The following is an 18,310-nucleotide window of genomic DNA, read 5'->3' as shown; positions in this document are numbered from 1 at the left end:
TTTTTGTAGCTAAATGTTGCATATCGGGCTGTCATCTTTGTTCTGTAACTGCACTACGTCACCTTGTTGTTGAGAAAACAATATTGTATTATTATTGAATTTACGCTTACATTTGATGAGCAGCTGCTCATTTTCAAATGGGAAATCAAACGCTGTCTTTGCCCTTCCCTTAAAAAGTAGCTCGCCTGCTCTAAATAAATGAAACGGATTTTAGTAGGCATCTAGGAGGATAGGAAGGTGTTCTTCCCTGCGCCACTAGAGGGCGCTGTGTTCACACACTGTGACAACATTGGAAGAAGAGTTTATTCGACGTCAGGGCGACAAAGTAAACACCTCAACGCTGTGCCATGGCGGACATTACTTAGTGTGACACCAGTGTCACCAGGAGCCTGTTTGCAGACCGAGTTGACATTGTTGTTTTCAGAGCCGCTCTCCCGCACCTTCAACTTCTCTTTTATGTCGTCTCGTTTTGTGTCAAGATGGCGGTAAACAAAACGTGCGTAAGTGTCGCCTACGCCTCGGTCGGCGTGTTGGTGGGTTTGTCTGCTTTCATGGTGTGGAATGTCGTGTACACACAGCCGTGGACTGCAGCCATGGGAGGACTGTCAGGTAAACACCAGCTCTCAGCTTTACAGCACATATATTTATATATATATATATATATATATATATATATATATATATATATATATATATATATATATATATATATATATATATATATATATATATATATATATATATATATATATATATATATATGAATGCTATGAAACCCTGTGTTTTTAACATATAAACCTTAGGCTTAGGTCAGGCTAATTAGAAAATTAGAAGAAGTAGTACTCCCCCAGGGGTTTGCAACTCAAAATGTTGAAAGAGCCATATTGGACCAAAAATAAAAATAAAAAGGTGTTTCTCTAAAGCCTTAAATAAATGGTATAATGAAAACAACACATTATGTAAGTGTTTATATTAGTTATATTAGCCTACTATCAAAATGATTGTAAAAGTCTTATAAAAGTATTATAATGAAGACAACACATGATGTGAGTGTCTATATTAGCCTACTATCAAAATGACTGTGTGGCAGGCTGACACAAATCTTCTTTGCCAGAAATGTTGAAATGTAATATTTATTCTACACATTTTACAACATTGGAAAACATTAGTAAAACTTCTCAGAGGGTGAGATAACTCCTGGAAATGACTGACTTAGAATGGCCAAAGGTATAGATGTGTGTGTCCAGGTTAAAGGAAACGTCTTCTTCTAATAAATGTATTACAATCTTTGTGAGCTGGGTAACGTTTGCTGTGGTCTGGAACAAGATCGCACACAAACAACTATTGGAAATGCAGCCAATATTACATACATATAATGTGTCATAAGACATGCAAATATACTTTAAAAACACAGAGGACATAAGTAAAGGAAATTAAATGAGTTCAACTATACCTACAAATGAGGCATAATGATGCAATATGTACATACAGCTTGCCTATTTAGCATGTTAGCACCGATTGGCTTGCAGTCATGCAGTGACCAAATATGCCTGATAAGCACTCCAACAAGTCAATAACATCAACAAAGCTCACCTTTGTGCATTCACACACAGTATAAAATGTTTGGTGGGCAAAATGAGATTAAAGGAGTGACATAAAAAATGTCTTTCTGTGGCAGCGTCTGAGAAAGTTATACATGTAAACCAACTACGGTGAGTTCAAGGACCGCTGAAATTAGTAGGACAAAACGAGGCTCGCCAAATACTGTCATCAGTGAAGCATGTTTAATATAAACAGTGGGATTTGTAACAGTTGGGAAGGTTTGTGTCCTCCTACAGAAACCATATTAAAATTTCCCATTTTCGTACATTTTTGACAAAGCTCCAGGGAGCCACTAGGGCGGCGCTAATGAGCTGCGGGTTGCCGACCCCCGTAATAAGAAGGGACTCTAAATTACTGACTAAAAATACATTTACATAAAATACAAACTAAATTAAAAATGAATATGTTTCTTAACTAAACTCTCAATAAAATTAAAGTGCAAATCAAAATAGTCTCCCAACTTTAATCCTAATTTTTGCACTTTAGAATCTTCTCTATGACTTTAGCTCCAGACTTTGTTTGAGATAGTCGTTACTGCCACAAGTGGTGGACAAGTGTATTACAACAGAGTATTGCTGCAGCCTATACGGACCACAGCTGAGGAACAGATATTTTTTGGCGGCCCAAGAATGGGCCACGGCCCTATGCTTAAGAAACACCGTGTTAGAAGGTTCCTATAAACACACTGTAGACTTTGCACGTTGTGTAATCCAGATCACACGTGTGTGACTGCTGTACTGTGGACTTGAACCCTGTAACCTTGTCCCGGGACTAAAACTAGTTCTGCATTTCCGTAGAACCGACTCAGCTTCTGGCAACTTGCTGTGTCATGTTGTGATCACACTTTGTCATGTTGTGATCACATTGTGTCATGTTGTGATCACACTTGGTGTCTGTGAAGTTATGAATGTGTGTACTTATGAAACCATGCAAGACTGCAATGATGTTAATATTAAAAGTTTGTATTAATCAAATGTGTGATTGTGTGGAGTTGATTGGTGACTAATGGTGTCTTGAAGCAAGTGATACAAGTTTTTTTTTAAACTGACCATTTGTTCACCCAATTTTGAAATATAATCATAAATAATTGTCTTTAAACTATTTTCAAAGTAATGTATTAATGATTCGTAATTGTCTTTTTAATTATTTTTAAATGATTTATTTATTAATTACGGTTTTAATGTTTTAATTATAGAACTGTATTTATTCAACTAATTAATGAGTTATTGAAGTACCAATTTGAACAATACTAATAAGGGAATAATCCTATTTTTCCCTTATGTGTTTAATTTGTACAATCACTTAATGTTGCAGTTCCATGGTACTTTTAATAACTTAAGGAAATACAAGGCCATTAAATACATAACATGTAATTGTATAAATATAAAGATACCTAAACTAGAGATGTCCGATAATATCGGACTGCCGATATTATCGGCCGATAAATGCTTTAAATTGTAATATCGGGAATTATCAGTATCGGTGTCAAAAAGTAAAATTTATGACTTTTTAAAACGCCGATGTGTACACGGACGTAGGGAGAAGTACAGAGCGCCAATAAACCTTAAAGACACTGCCTTTGCGTGCCGGCCAATCATGTAATATCTACGGCTTTTCACACACACAAGTGAATGCCATGCATACTTGGTCAAAAGCCATACAGGTCACACTGAGGGTGGCCGTATAAACAACTTTAACACTGTTACAAATATGCGCCACATTGTGAACCCACACCAAACAAGAATGACAAACACATTTCGGGAGAACATCCGCACCGTAACACAACATAAACACAACAGAACAAATACCCAGAACCCCTTGCAGCACTAACTCTTCCGGGACGCTACAATATACACCCCCGCTACCCCCCCCCCCAACCCCTCCCACCTCAACCTCCTCATGCTCTCTCAGGGAGAGCATGTACCAAATTCCAAGCTGCTGTTTTGAGGCATGTTAAAAAAAATAATGCACTTTGTGACTTCAGTAATAAATATGGCAGTGCCATGTTGGCATTTTTTTTCCATAACTTGAGTTGATTTATTTTGGAAAACCTTGTTACATTGTTTAATGCATCCAGCGGGGCATCACAACAAAATTAGGCACAATAATGTGTTAATTCCACGACTGTATATATCGGTATCGGTTGATATCAGAATCAGTAGTTAAGAGTTGGACAATATCGGAATATCGGATATCGGCAAAAAAGCCATTATCGGACATCTCTAACCTAAAACATTAAAAAGTCAATTAAATATATCAATTAATCATTAAATAAATAATTTGGTAAATAGTTTTCATGTAATTAGTTAAAGTATTTCACACTTTAACTTAATTGATTAATGAACATTTATTATACATTTGAAAATATGAGTTTGTATAGTGAACATTGATTTATTTGTATTCAATACATAAAAGCTGTATTTTCTGTCCCTCAGGTGTACTGGCTCTGTGGACCCTCATCACCCACGTCATGTACTTGCAGGACCACTGGCGCACCTGGTTGAAGGGTCTCAAGTTCTTGTTCTTCGTGGGTGTTTTCTTCTCTGTGCTGGCGGTGGTAGCGTTCATCACCTTCCTGTCCATCGCCATCCGTCACCACCAGTGTAAGTCAGCCCTGATTGTCACTGCTTACATGGGGGGCGGCAAAAAAAACAAAAACATTTCAGATTAATCGCGATTCTTAGTTGTAAGGTTTCTCAATCGATTTTAAAAAAATCAAAATCGATTTGAATTATTTATTTTTTCTCAGTCTGTCCTGTCCAACCACTCAGACAAATCATATAGTAGATGTAGATCAGTGTTTCCCAAAGTGGGGTACGAGGTGACGGTAAGGGGTACGTTAAGGCCAACGCCGACCGGACGCGGAGCGACAATACAAACAATTAGAACTCCATTGTTTTTAACGGAGCAAAGCCCAATGGAAACAACTGCCACCATGCGGCTTCCGCAGAGGGTTAGAAAACTGTTCTCAAGTCCTGCACAGCAAGCCCATAGAAATGCATTGGTTTCAGTTTTTGTTTTGTTTTCCCCAGCCTTATATTTCGTATGATTATTGGATAAAGGCAGTATACCACCCCGCGCTATAGACCTGCATTCTAAATACATACTTTGTGCATTCTTCTTTGTGCATACTTTATGCATTCTAAATACATACTTGTCCCGCGCTCAAGTCTTCTCCCGACACAGTGTCTCAATTGTTGCGTAGCAACCAATTAGGCTACCGTATTTTCCGCACTATAAGGCGCACCTAAAAACCTCCAATTTCTCAAAAGCTGACAGTGCGCCTTATAATCTGGTGCGCCTTATATATGGACCAACATTGAGCCACAACAGGTCTCGCAACTACGGTAAGCAGCCGCTGACTTCATTTTCCCTCGTAGAAGAAGAAGTGCGCGGTGCATGCTGGGATATATGACTGCGCGAGGCGTGCCGTTTCATTTCCATTTGTGTGTTTATGTAAATACCCCAAAATGGCTCCTTTTAAGAGACACGCTTACGACGCAGAGTTTAAACCCGAGCTTTCAGAAAGGCAGGAATTGTCATTGAACCGCTAGACAACAGCAGCGACACTGACTCCATTAATGACGACTTCGACGAGACGGAGCTGGGCATGTTGGACGCCGTATTCGCCCAACTGTTTAATTCGGACACTGAAGAAGAAGAATTTTAGGGATTTGTGGATGAGGAATAACTTAATAAAGTGAGCTTTACATGTTTATTTTGTGTGTTGTGTTGTGTGACAATAATGTTTGAGCAACGTTGAGTTATTGATATTGTTATTGCTCTGCACTATTTCGATTGTTACTATATTGTGATTGCACTAACGTTTGATTTACCGTAACAGTATCAGACTGTTTTTTACGTGTTTATTGAATCGAGGAAAAGTTAATAATTATAATAGATTTTATTTGTAAAAGCACTTTACATTGAGTAAACAACCTCAAAGTGCTACGGTGTATTAAAAAAATTAAAATAAAAAGATAACAAAAAATAAATAAAAATAAAAAACTAGAACAGCCAAATAGCTAAAACTAGTATGCATATATATATAAAAAAAGGCTTTTTTAAGAAGAAGGGTTTTTAATCCTTTTTTAAAAGCATACACAGTCTGTGGTACCCTCAGGTGGTCAGGGAGAGCGTTCCACAGACTGGGAGCTGCGGAGCAGAAAGCCCGGTCTCCCATTGTTCGTAGCTTTGTCCTCGGAGGTTGGAGGAGGTTAGCCTGTCCAGAGCGGAGGTGTTGTGTGGAGGATTTGGGGGTGAATACCGGTAGTTCTTTGAGGTAGAGGGGGGCATTTCCATGGAGGCACTGGTGGGTTAGCAGGGAGACTTTGAATTCAATCCTGAGTAGGGATGTCCCGATCCAGGTTTTTGCTCTTCCGATCCGATAGCGATGTTGTTTTTGCACTCCCGATCCGATACCGATATTGGCCGATTGATTGAGACTTTTATTAGTAGGCTGCACAGTGAAGTACATATTCCGTACAATTGACCACTAAATGGTAACACCGAATAAGTTTTTCAACATTGATGTGGCATAGAAAGAGAATGAGTTAAGACCTTTGTTAGTTCGGAATCTGGATTTAACGTGGTTAGTGGAGCTCCCCCTGGTGTTGTGGTTATGGCGGTCATTTACGTTAAGGAAGTAGTTTGACATGTACTTCGGTATCAGGAAGGTGTAGCGGATTTTATAGACTAGATACTGGCCTATCCGAGCATGTATTAAAGTTTAAAGTTATTTAGCCTACTTAGTTGTCAGATTCATTTTGAAAAGGGTTTTAGTACTCTTGATAACAACTAGCCAGCTGAATTAGGTGAGTTTGAATAATACACAATGGTTGGTAAGAAGAAACTGACCTGTTTATTCAAGGATAAACACAAAATAGACAAAATTATACATGACAAACAGAAATGGCATCATTGAACAGTAAAAAAGTGAACAGTTTAAAGTGCAAATAATGCTGTAAACATTATTTAAAAAAGCAAAAAACACAAACAACCTGAGTGGGATAACATGTCTATAACTCAGCATCAATACTTGCTCTTGAACAAGTGTAAACTTAAAAAAAAACAACTATCTATACACTCCCTTCAATTGTTGCCCCCCCCTGACTGCAGTCCGAGCATAATGGGGAGATGTGTTGGATGGTGCGTCGAAAGCCCACTTTACTCACGAGAGATAACGGCTCATCATCCAGAATGATTTCCTCGGCAATGACTCTAGTTATCCCCTGGGCTTTAGCACTGTTCAGTGGCAGTATGTCACGCTTCGCCAACGTTTCTGTCAGAGTTAGTTGGGTAGGACCTTTCTTTTTCTTTTCGTCGGTTTTCTTTAGAAATTCTTCATATTCTTAACGGTGGTATTCCGCTAAATGCTTGATCAGATTTGTTGTATTAAAATGTCTTACAACTTTACCACCACGCTTGACTTTATTGTGGCATGTTTTGCACGCCACCTCTTCATCTTTTTCGTTTTGTAGGGTAAAATAATCCCACACAGCTGACATTTTTACCGGTTACTTCCGCTCGCCTTTCGGAACCGTGAACCGGCATCCGCTTCCGATTAGGACGGTTAGGACACAGACCTGTGGATGTGTTGAAGGTGTGCTGGAAAATGCGGAACGGAAATTAGGGAGCAGCAGAAAAGTGGAATGTATTATTTAAATCGGTGCGTTGGAAAACACGGACCGGTTTTTTAAAAAAACTGGATCTGGATCAGCATTTTCCCATGCCTTGCCGATACGCATTTTTTGGCAAATATAGGCCGCCGATCCAAATATCGGATCGGGACAACCCTAATCCTGAGTGGAACAGGAAGCCAGTGAAGGGATTTGAGAATTGGTGTGATGTGGTCATATTTCCGCACTCTCATCAGGATCCTAGCAGCACTATTCTGTATGTATTGCAGCTTCTGGATGTTCAAGAAGTGCGTTGCAGTAGTCTAGCCTCCCCTCCACTATGTGATATAAATGTTGCACTACATGTTATACCTTGCTGTTGTTAAAAGATAAACAAAACACCACATCACTGACTTTTCCTCAGGGAAAATAATAAAACAGCTGTTTATTCATTTTGGGAGTTAAAGGAGTTGTCAGAACGCTGGTTTGTAATCTATTAATAAAGTTTGACTGACCTATCTGACTGTTTTGTTGACATTCCCTTTAGCGCAGCTCCATCTAATGGATGCATAACGTAACCCCAGCCTCTACTGTAGCGTCTATTCTATGTGCCTTATAATGCGGTGCGCCTTATATATAAACAAAGTTTTAAAATAGGCCATTCATTGAAGGTGCGCCTTATAATCCGGTGCGCCTTATAGTGCAGAAAATACAGTACTTGTTAACGTCAAGTTACTATTCATAGAAAACAGCCATACCTGATGGACGGATGGCTAAAACGAGTAAATCCCCCCCCCTCCGGAGAGACATCATGGGTAGGGATGAAGTTCGTTAAGAAATTATCGAGTTCGAGGCCATTATCGAATCCTCTTATCGAACCGATTTCTTATCGAATCTCATAGGGAATCCAGATAGGTTGTGTGTGCCAAAAGCCATAGATGTTATGTGACTGGGCCGGCACGCTGTTTATATGGAGGAAAGGCGGACGTGACTGGGGACGGCATGTGGCCGTTAAAGGGTGAAGGTTTCAGGTGAGAGAAGTCGGCTTTTACTGTTGTGCTAGCTTGCTATGCTAATGGTCAACTAGACTGACTTTCAAAATGAGGAGAGGGAATCTGGCGTGTTTGATGGAGAACTTGCCCAGCTGTTCATTTCGGACACAGAAGATGAGGACTTTGATGGATTTGTGGATGAGGATTGATCAAAAAATAATGTGAGTACATTGATAAATACTTCAATAAAGTACAACCCAACTCAGCTTTGCTCCTGCTGCCTTTTTAAAACAGCGGCCATGCATGCTAGCGTATGTTTTAAGCTAGCGTATGTTTTAAGCTAGCGTATGTTTTAAGCTAGCGTATGTTTTAAAGGCCTACTGAAACCCACTACTACCGACCACGCAGTCTGATAGTTTATATATCAATGATGAAATCTTAACATTGCAACACATGCCAATACGGCCGGGTTAACTTATAAAGTGCAATTTTAAATTTCCCGGGAAACTTCCGGTTGAAAACGTCTAGGTATGATGACGTTTGCGCGTGACGTCAAGGGTTGAAGCGGAAGTATTCGGACCCCATTGTATCCCAATACAAACAGCTCTGTTTTCATCGCAAAATTCCACAGTATTCTGGACATCTGTGTTGGTGAATCTTTTGCAATTTGTTCAATTAACAATGGAGACTGCAAAGAAGAAAGCTGTAGGTGGGATCGGTGTATTAGCGGCGGCTGCAGGAACACAACTAGGAGGACTTACTTGGATAGCAGACGCGCTACTGTGACTACAGCTTTGGCTTCCAAACATTTGATCGCTTGCCCGTACATGCGTGGCGCTATGTGCATGTCACGTACGTAACTTTGGGGAAATATATGTTTCTTGCCGACTGATGGCGGCCGGGGTGTCGTCGAAAGCTACAACGCCCGCCGCCGCACCGCTGTCCTCACCTTGACTTCCTCCGCCTCCGGGCCGCCGACCGCATCGGTGATCGGGTGAAGTCCTTCGTCGCGCCGTCGATCGCTGGAACGCAGGTGAGCACGGGTCGTGATGAGCAGATGAGAGCTGGCGTAGGTGGAGAGCGAATGTTTTTAGCATAGCTCTTTGAGGTCCCTTAGCTAAGTTAGCTTCAATGGCGTCGTTAGCAACAGCATTGTCATCATCATGGCGCCGATGAAGGCTGCCTCGGCGCTTTCGTGCGCTCTGTTTTGTTTGTTTTTGTACATAAATTGTGTTTCCGGGTGCTCTTACACCCGTGAAGAGCTACTGAACATCAGATCCATCATCCCTATGGACTTGTTACCGGTCATCTTAGCGTCAGCTGCGGATTTGGTCCATTCTGCGATCAAAAGAGGGAAACCGCATCGACGAGGAAAGAGAGCGGGCGCACTTGTCCGTCTTCGCGGACGGGGATTACGCACGCCTCTACCAGGCATCTTCCTCTCCAACGTCCGCTCACTTGCCAACAAGATGGACGAGCTAGCGTTGCTGATGAGAAGGAACAAGGACTTCTCCTCATCTTGTGTGTTGTGTTTCACGGAGACTTGGCTGAGCGCAAGTGTCCCGGACAGCGCGCTTCAACTGGAGGGCTTTCATCTCCTCCGCGCGGACCGAGACGCGGCGCTCTCTGGCAAAAAAAGAGGCGGGGGACTATGCTTCTTTATCAACAATAGCTGGTGCACAGACGTGATTGTCATTTTTAGACACTGTTCTTCTTCTCTGGAATATTATTTCATCCACTGTAAGCCCTTTTACTCACCGCGTGAGATTGTTTCATTCATTCTCGTGGCTGTTTACATCCCGCCCGGCGCGGACGTGCGTGACGCTCAGCGCGCGCTCGCAGGACAGATCTTACATGTGGAACGGTCTTTTCCTGACTCTCTTGTTATCGTGCTTGGTGACTTTAACAAGGGAAATTTGAGCCAGGAATTACCAAAGTATAGACAGTTTATTAAATGCCCGACCAGAGAGGAGAACACGCTGGATCACTGCTACACTACACTGAGCAAGGCTTTTCATGCATTCCCGCGCGCTGCTCTTGGACTATCAGATCACGTGATGGTGCACTTAATCCCTTCATACAGACAGAGACTGAAACTGGCTAAACCTGTTATGAGGAACATTAAGTGTTTCACCGCCGAGTCTGTGGACGAGTTGCATGCTTGTTGGGAAACGACAGACTGGGAGGCAATTGGAGCGGCCACGAACAATCTGGACGAGTATACGGACACTGTGACCTCATACATATAGTTCAATGAGGCGCGCATCATTCCAACGCGCACCAGGGTTTGTTATAATAACGACAAGCCCTGGTTCACACCCAAGCTCCGACAGCTGCGCAAGAAGAAGGAGGCTGCGTGGAGAAGCGGGGACCGAAGTACATGCAGAGAAGCGAAGTACCACTTCACCAGGGAAGTGGAGAAAGCTAAATCTGTGTACTCTAACCGTCTACAGGAAGAGTTCCGCTCCAATGATTCTGCGGCAGTTTGGAGAGGTCTAAGGGCCCTTACGAACTATAAGCCCAAAACCCCGCAGGCCCTGAATGACCGGACTCTCGCTCAAAGCCTCAACACACATTACTGTCGTCATGAACGGCCTTCAGCTCATCAAAGCCATGCTCCCCCCACCATCACCCTCCCCACCAATGCCAGCACATCATTAAAGGAGTTAAAGGACTCCAATGACATCACAGGACTCCAAAAACATCATAAGACTGTAAAGACCCTCTCCATCAAAGAAGAGGATGTACGCTGGCAGTTCTTGAAGCTGAATACGCGGAAGGCCCCCGGGCCGGATGGTGTCTCCCCCTCCACTCTCAGACACTGTGCGGACCAGCTGGCTCCTGTCTTCACTGACATTTTTAACACCTCTCTGGAGCTATGCCGCGTGCCGTCCTGCTTTAAGACCTCTACCATTGTCCCTGTCCCCAAGAAAGCACGGATCACAGGACTAAATGACTGCAGGCCGGTCGCGCTGACGTCTGTGGTCATGAAGTCCCTTGAGCGCTTGGTCCTGCCCCACCTCAAGGACATCACCGCCCCCCTCCTGGACCCACCGCAGTTCGCCTACAGAGCCAACAGGTCTGTGGATGATGCAGTGAACCTGGCCCTCCACTTCATCCTGGAGCATCTGGACTCCCCAGGAACCTACGCTAGGATCCTGTTTGTGGACTTCAGCTCTGCCTTCAACACCATCCTCCCTGGACTGCTACGAGACAAGCTCTACCAGCTCAGCGTGCCCAACTCCCTCTGCAGTTGGATTAATGACTTCCTGACAGACCGAAGACAGCACGTACGGCTGGGGAAGATTGTCTCGGACAGTTGAACCACAAACACTGGTACTCCTCAGGGCTGTGTACTCTCCCCCTGGCTCTTCTCCCTATATACAAACTGCTGCACCTCCAGTCACCAATCCGTAAAACTGCTCAAGTTTGCGGATGACACCACCCTCATCGGGCTCATCTCGAATGGCGATGAGTCCGCTTACAGGAGAGAGGTGGACCGGCTGACGTCCTGGTGCAGCCTCAACAACCTGGAGCTGAACGCCCAGAAAACAGTGGAGATGATCATGGACTTCAGGAAAGTCACAGCCCCACCATCCCTCCTCACCCTGATTGACTCTCCCACCCCCGTCCCCATTGTGGACTCCTTCCGTTTCTTGGGCACCACCATCACCCAGGACCTCAAGTGGGAGCTCAGCTCCCTCATCAAGAAGGCCCAGCAGAGGATGTACTTCCTGCGGCAGCTGAGGAAACTTAAGGTGCCGACAGAGATGCTGGTGCAGTTTTACTCAGCCATCATAGAGTCCATCCTGACCTCCTCCATCACAGTGTGGTTCCCGGCGCCACAGTCCAGGATAAGAATAGACTGCAGCGCATCGTACGTGCTGCTGAGAAGGTGATTGGCTGCAAGCTCCCATCCCTCCAGGACTTGTTCTCCTCCAGGACCAGGAGGCGTGTGAGTCAGATCACAGCTGACTCTTCTCACCCTGGACACACACTATTCTCCCCTCTCCCCTCAGGCAGGAGACTACGCTCCATCCAGACCCACACCTCCCGCCACCTGAACAGTTTTTTCCCCTCGGCCATCAGGCAAATGAACAATAACTCCTAACAGCAGCTCCTTGAATTCCTTGAATCCCTTCTAAGTCTATCTGATAGCTCAGTCACAGCTCTTTTTTATACCAAATATGTGTTATATGTGTTTTATGTCGCACGTTTGCACCAAGAAAAATTCCTAGTTTGTGAACCCGTTCTCAAACAATGGCAATAAAACGATTCTGATTCTGATTCTGATTCTGATTCATTGTTAAGCTTCGCCAGGCTGGAAAGCATTAACCGTGTAGTTACATGTCCAGGGTTTAATAGTATTATTGATCTTCTGTCTATCCTTCCAGTCAGGGGCTTATTTCTTTTGTTTCTATCTGCAGTTAAGCCCGATGCTATCACGTTAGCTCCGTAGCTAAAGTGCTTCACCGATGTATTGTAGTGGAGATAAAAGTCACTGTGAATGTCCATTTCGCGTTCTCGACTCCCATTTTCAAGAGGATATAGTATCCGAGGTGGTTTAAAATACAAATCCGTGATCCACAATAGAAAAAGGAGAGAGTGTGGAATCCAATGTACCTAAGTTACGGTCAGAGCGAAAAAAGATACGTCCTGCACTGCACTCTAGTCCTTCACTCTCACGTTCCTCATCCACAAATCTTTCATCCTGGCTCAAATTAATGGGGTAATCGTTGCTTTCTCGGTCCGAATCGCTCTCGCTGCATTGAAAACAATGGGGAAATGTGAGGAGCCCTTCAACCTGCGACGTCATGCTACTTCCGGTACAGGCAAGGCTTTTTTTATGAGCGACCAAAAGTTGCGAACTTTATCGTCAATGTTCTCTACTAAATCCTTTCATCAAAAATATGGCAATATCGCGAAATGATCAAGTATGACACATAGAATGGATCTGCTATCCCCGTTTAAATAAAAAAAAATCATTTCAGTAGGCCTTTAAGCTAGCGTATGTTTTAAGATAGCGTATGTTTTAAGCTAGCGTATGTTTTAAGATAGCGTATGTTTTAAGCTAGCGTATGTTTTAAGCTAGCGTATGTTTTAAGCTAGCGTATGTTTTAAGATAGCGTATGTTTTAAGCTAGCCTATGTTTTAAGCTAGCCTATGTTTTAAGCTAGCCTATGTTTTAAGCTAGCGTGTGTTTTAAGATTGCGTGTGTTTTAAGATACCGTATGAATTAAGCTAGCGTATGTTTTAAGCTAGCGTATGTTTTAAGCTAGCGTATGTTTTAAGATAGCGTATGTTTTAAGACAGCGTATGTTTTAAGCTAGCGTATGTTTTAAGATAGCGTATGTTTGACCATGCCTGCGCCCAAAAATACACTGCGCCTTATTTATGTGTTAAATACAGAAACAGCACCCATAACTGACACGGCGCCTTTTAATACGGTGCACCCTATGGTCGAGAAAATACGGTATAGTGGATTCGATAATGGGAACCGGTTCTCAAAAAGGGATTCGAATCCATGGAATCGGTTCTTTTCTTATCGAACAATTGGTAGAACCGGTTTCGAACATCATCCCTATCAATAACAGTTACAATTTTACAAGAAAAGCTTAAAATGTTGGCAATTTTATGAAAAGAGTTGTAATTTTACTCGACGAAAGTCACAATTTTATAAGAAAACTTTAAAATTTTGGCAATATTATAATAATGATCGGAATTTTACTTGGCAAAATTATGACAAAAGTCAGCTTGGCGGGTTTTTTGGGGGATGAATAGGGAAGTCCTCCTTTAGCTGCCGTCTTGTTTTATCATATATTGCTTGTCTTGATCCGTGGTCCGGATCATGTTTTTGTATTTTCTGTTATGGACTCCTTTAGTTCCTGTTTGTGACACCTCTGAGTTTGGTTTGGTTGCCATGGCTGCTTATTGTTTTCACCTGCCTCTGGTGTTCGGGACGCTCACCTGTTTCTCATCAGACGCATTATTTAAGCCTGCCTTTGCCAGTCAGTCGGCCTGGCTTCTTTGTTCGCTTCATGCCTGGTCCACGTAAGATTTGTTTATTCATGCCACAGCTAGTAAGTTTTCTAGTTCATGATTCCAGTGCTAAGTTTGTGTTCTTTAGCTTCTCGTGCGAACGGCACACTTTCCTTTTGTTTGGTTCCTGTCTTTTTGTAATGTGTAGTATTTATGACAATAAATCATACTCCTGCCTTCACGCTTTGTCCGGAGTTGTCCATTCTGCATCCTGGGAGAACGACCCCGCAGTGAGCTGCGACCCCCCACGTGACATTGCTGCCTTTGCACCTGTCAATGTTTACTATTGTATGCACATTACCGTATTTCATTGAATAGCCGCCGGGGCGCTAATTAATTTAAAACCTCTTCTCACTCCTGCGCTTACCAAAAGCATGCGGGATGGGCAAGCATGCGCTAATTATTTTAAAACATCTTCTCACTCCGGCGCTTACCTTATCATGAAAAGCACATTTAATAAAAAAAACGTTATTATGGTCTCACCTTTACTTATAAATGATGTTCATGTGCAGCTGCTTCTGATCAAAGGCAGTCTTCCTTATCTTTCTTCAGTTTTAAAAGTCTCTGGAGATATTCCTTTAATTATTACCTCCTGCTTCGATTGAAAGTCCAGTTTAGAAAACGGTTTTATTTTAGATATGTAATCCTCCGTGGTAAAAGTGCAAGCAAACGATCACTGCTCACGCTTGCTGCTTGTTGTCTTCTTCTGCAGCACCGGTCTTCTGCAGTACTGGTAGTCGCAAGAAGGATCACAAGCGCCCTCTACCACCAGGAGGCGGGAGTCATTTAATGACTCATATTCGACCCGACGGAAGTGCCAAGCATGCGCTAATTATTTTGCGAAACGAGTTTGACCCGGCTGTAATTCTAGGCAGGCGAATACTATATTCCCGGCGGCAATTCAAGGAAATACGGTAAATCAACAAAAAAAAATCCTGACTTTGGGGCAATGTTCACGGACTCTAGTATTTGGCTCTCTATTTAGATGCAATGTTATTGGGACCATCATTTATGTCCTCACTTGTTCACACCTCCTCATATGGAAGCTACTTTTCCTTCTTCATATCTCAAGAAGGGTAGAAATACAAGAACACACACACACACACACACACCCACACACACACACACACACACTTACAGGTATCATAAGATGAAACATAACATCTATTAAATAGCCAACATTTTAAGATATTATATTATACATTGAGTTTATTAGAGTGCTAACACTGTTAATCAATATATCAGTGTGCAGCTTTTTAAACATCACTAAATGATTTTCTTTTTGAGTAAGTTAGATTTTGTGTTTTGTTGTTTGTTTTCTTTGTTGCTATTTTAACTGTTTTTTTAAATACATAAACAAGGTGAATTGTTTTCTTTAGCACTTTGCCTTTCCTTTTTTTTAATTAATACATTTAATAATAATTTTAATGTTTGTAACATCTGAATGAGCAACACAGTTACAGTCAAAATAAATATTTGTAAATTATTTAATCATCTTTGTTTGTAATGACATGCTTAAAATAACTTAAGAAGTCGCTGGAAACATTAGAGCTGTTAAATATGTGTACACTTTAATAGTGCACTATGAAAATAAAGTGTAGTTGTATCTTAATGATGAGAGTTTGTCTCCCTGCAGCCCTGACGGACCCTCACAGTCTCTACCTGTCCTGCGTGTGGAGCCTCATGACCCTCAAGTGGTCCTCCCTGCTCGCTCTCTCCTCCCACCGCTACCGCCAAGAGTTCGCCCACATCAGCATCCTCAGTGACTTCTGACGCAGAACGTGATGGACGACCTTGAAGATGCTGGCCCGGCGGAGCAACAAATTGCTGTCAGTCACTGCTGTGCCTTTGCAGTTTCACCTCATTGCCACCAGGGGCCCTCGCCACTCCAACAATGTCCTGACATCCACACCGGGCTGATGGAAGAAGTCCTCATGGCCGAGGTACGACAGGACATTTTTGATGCGGACAATGACTTTTATGCAAACTGAACCTTGCAAGAAAGGACGATTTTGGGGGGGGGTAAAAAAAGTGCATGCATCAAAATCCTCCTGATCAAACACTTTTATGCCACTTTGTGTTGCTCTTTTTACACCGTCTGATAAAGCACCCATTAATAAAATGCTCCTTTGACCAAACCTCTGCACAGTATCAAATCAAAGTATATTTTTATTGCACTTTGCATGCACAGGCAAGTGGCAGACACAAAAACAAACAAACACAATTAGAAGAGAAGAAAACACAAATTGACAATAACAAAACAAAAACAAAACATGGCACCTTTGAGGCCTCCACACTGGACAATGACTCAAATTAAGACCATCTAAAAAAATTGTATAAAACATACAGTATAATAAGCTATAAATATATCATATATAGGGCAGCACGGTGGTACAGGGGTTAGTGCATGTGCCTCACAATACGAAGGTCCTGAGTAGTCCTGAATTCAATCCCTTTCTGTGTGGAGTTTGCATGTTCTCCCCGTGACTGCGTGGGTTCCCTCCGGGTACTCCGGCTTCCTCCCACCTCCAAAGACATGCACCTGGGGATAGGTTGATTGGCAACACTAAATTGGCCCTAGTGTGTGAATGTGAGTGTGAATGTTGTCTGTCTGTCTGTGTTGGCCCTGTGATGAGGTGGCGACTTGTCCAGGGTGTACCCCGCCTTCCGCCCGGATGCAGCTGAGATAGGCTCCTGCACAACCCCCCCCCCCCCCCCCCCCCTCCCCCCCGCGACCCCTAAAAGGGACAAGCGGTACAAAATGGATGGATGGATTTCATATATAAGTTAATAAAAACACAACATTGAGAGAATAATAGTAGTAATATTAATTAAGATAGAAAACAACACAATAAAATAGACTTAGACTTAGACAAACTTCAATGATCCACAAGGATCTCAGTTACAATGATGGAAAGTGTAAGGATGGAAAGGACAATGCAGGTATAAATAGACTAAATATAGCGATATAGAATATAACATATACGGATATATACGAATATATACATAATATGTGTACAGTATATTATATATACAGATATATTATGTCTATAACATATATAACAATTACCATGTACAATAAGATACCATATACCATACCATATAATAAGAAAACAAGAGTTTAAGATTAGGATGATCAGCCTGATTAAAAAGTGTATTCCTTATTTTTTATTTCCACAGTCTCTGCAGTCCAGTAAACATTTTACCTTTTGTTTTGCAACATGTCTTTTTTTCTTGTTCCAAAAAAAAGTTATAGAGGTATTGGAAAAGATTATTTATTAATGCCTTTTGACATATCATTTAATGATGAAATTATTACATATGGCTCCTTTTAAGTGTTTATTGTGATTTTAGAGCTGTGTTTACATTGATTGATGCTTTTCCATGCTTGTGTTGACATTTCCTTTCCTTTCTTCCTTGATAGCTGAGGGGATTAGAATCAGAGGACGGTTACATTTCAAATAGAACTGTTAACATTTTCCTTAGGTCATAAAAAGTACCAATAATTATCAATATCGACCGATTTAAAAACAACTTACATGGTTATTCAGTCTTCAGCGCACGTTTCATCGTTGCCATTAAAAAACACTCTAAAACCGTTAAATTAAAACCGAGTAAGTTGGACATAAAAATAAAGATATTGTTCTTCAGAAGTTTCTACTGCCAAGGAAGTATATTGTGTATCTATTTTATTTTTCCAAAAAAACTTGGATAAAAGATTTCAGTCTGTCCACTCCAGTAAACATTTTACAGTTGATCTTCTTTTCTTTCGCAACATGTCTTTTTTCTTGTTAAAAAAAAAAAGGGGGGGGGGGGGGGGGGGGGTTTGGCCACAAAGATGACTCAAGTAGAAAAAGATGGCTATCGCAACAATAAATGCAATAATCTGCACTTTGAAGTCACTGCGCGGTTTGGGCTGCCGCAACTTTCAGGCCGATAATTAAAAAAAAGAAAGAATATTGTTGCTCAATGTCTTTCCCTTAGAAAGCCAGCTTGTCTCTTAGTTGCATGAAAGGTGCGTGTTTGTCAGCTGCCACGCGCTCTCTGCAGCTTAGTAAT

The 18,310-nt window shown here is 42.0% G+C and overlaps 1 protein-coding gene across 1 annotated transcript; it reads left to right on the top strand.

Moving 5' to 3' along the window:
• Positions 1-262: 262 nt before the first annotated feature.
• On the top strand, positions 263-16,389 carry LOC133636790 (heme transporter hrg1-A-like). The gene is made up of 3 exons (XM_062030441.1): positions 263-609; positions 4,038-4,205; positions 15,888-16,389. Exons 1-3 carry the CDS (start codon positions 480-482, stop codon positions 16,022-16,024), a joined length of 435 nt encoding a protein of 144 aa, XP_061886425.1. The 5' UTR covers positions 263-479; the 3' UTR covers positions 16,025-16,389.
• The last annotated feature ends 1,921 nt before the right edge of the window (positions 16,390-18,310 follow it).

Source organism: Entelurus aequoreus, linkage group LG01, assembly GCF_033978785.1.
Source record: "Entelurus aequoreus isolate RoL-2023_Sb linkage group LG01, RoL_Eaeq_v1.1, whole genome shotgun sequence".
NCBI classification, from domain to species: Eukaryota; Metazoa; Chordata; class Actinopteri; order Syngnathiformes; family Syngnathidae; genus Entelurus; species Entelurus aequoreus.
The sequence above is the reverse complement of the archived record's forward strand: the minus strand, read 5'-3'. Positions and strand labels throughout refer to the sequence as shown.

Bases quoted from the DNA above. Each gene is read 5' to 3' on its own strand.
- LOC133636790 (XM_062030441.1), top strand. From the start codon at position 480: ATGGCGGTAAACAAAACGTGCGTAAGTGTCGCCTACGCCTCGGTCGGC. The intron at 610-4,037 runs GTAAACACCAGC...TCTGTCCCTCAG, and splicing joins AGCCATGGGAGGACTGTCAG to GTGTACTGGCTCTGTGGACC. The intron at 4,206-15,887 runs GTAAGTCAGCCC...GTCTCCCTGCAG, and splicing joins CGCCATCCGTCACCACCAGT to CCCTGACGGACCCTCACAGT.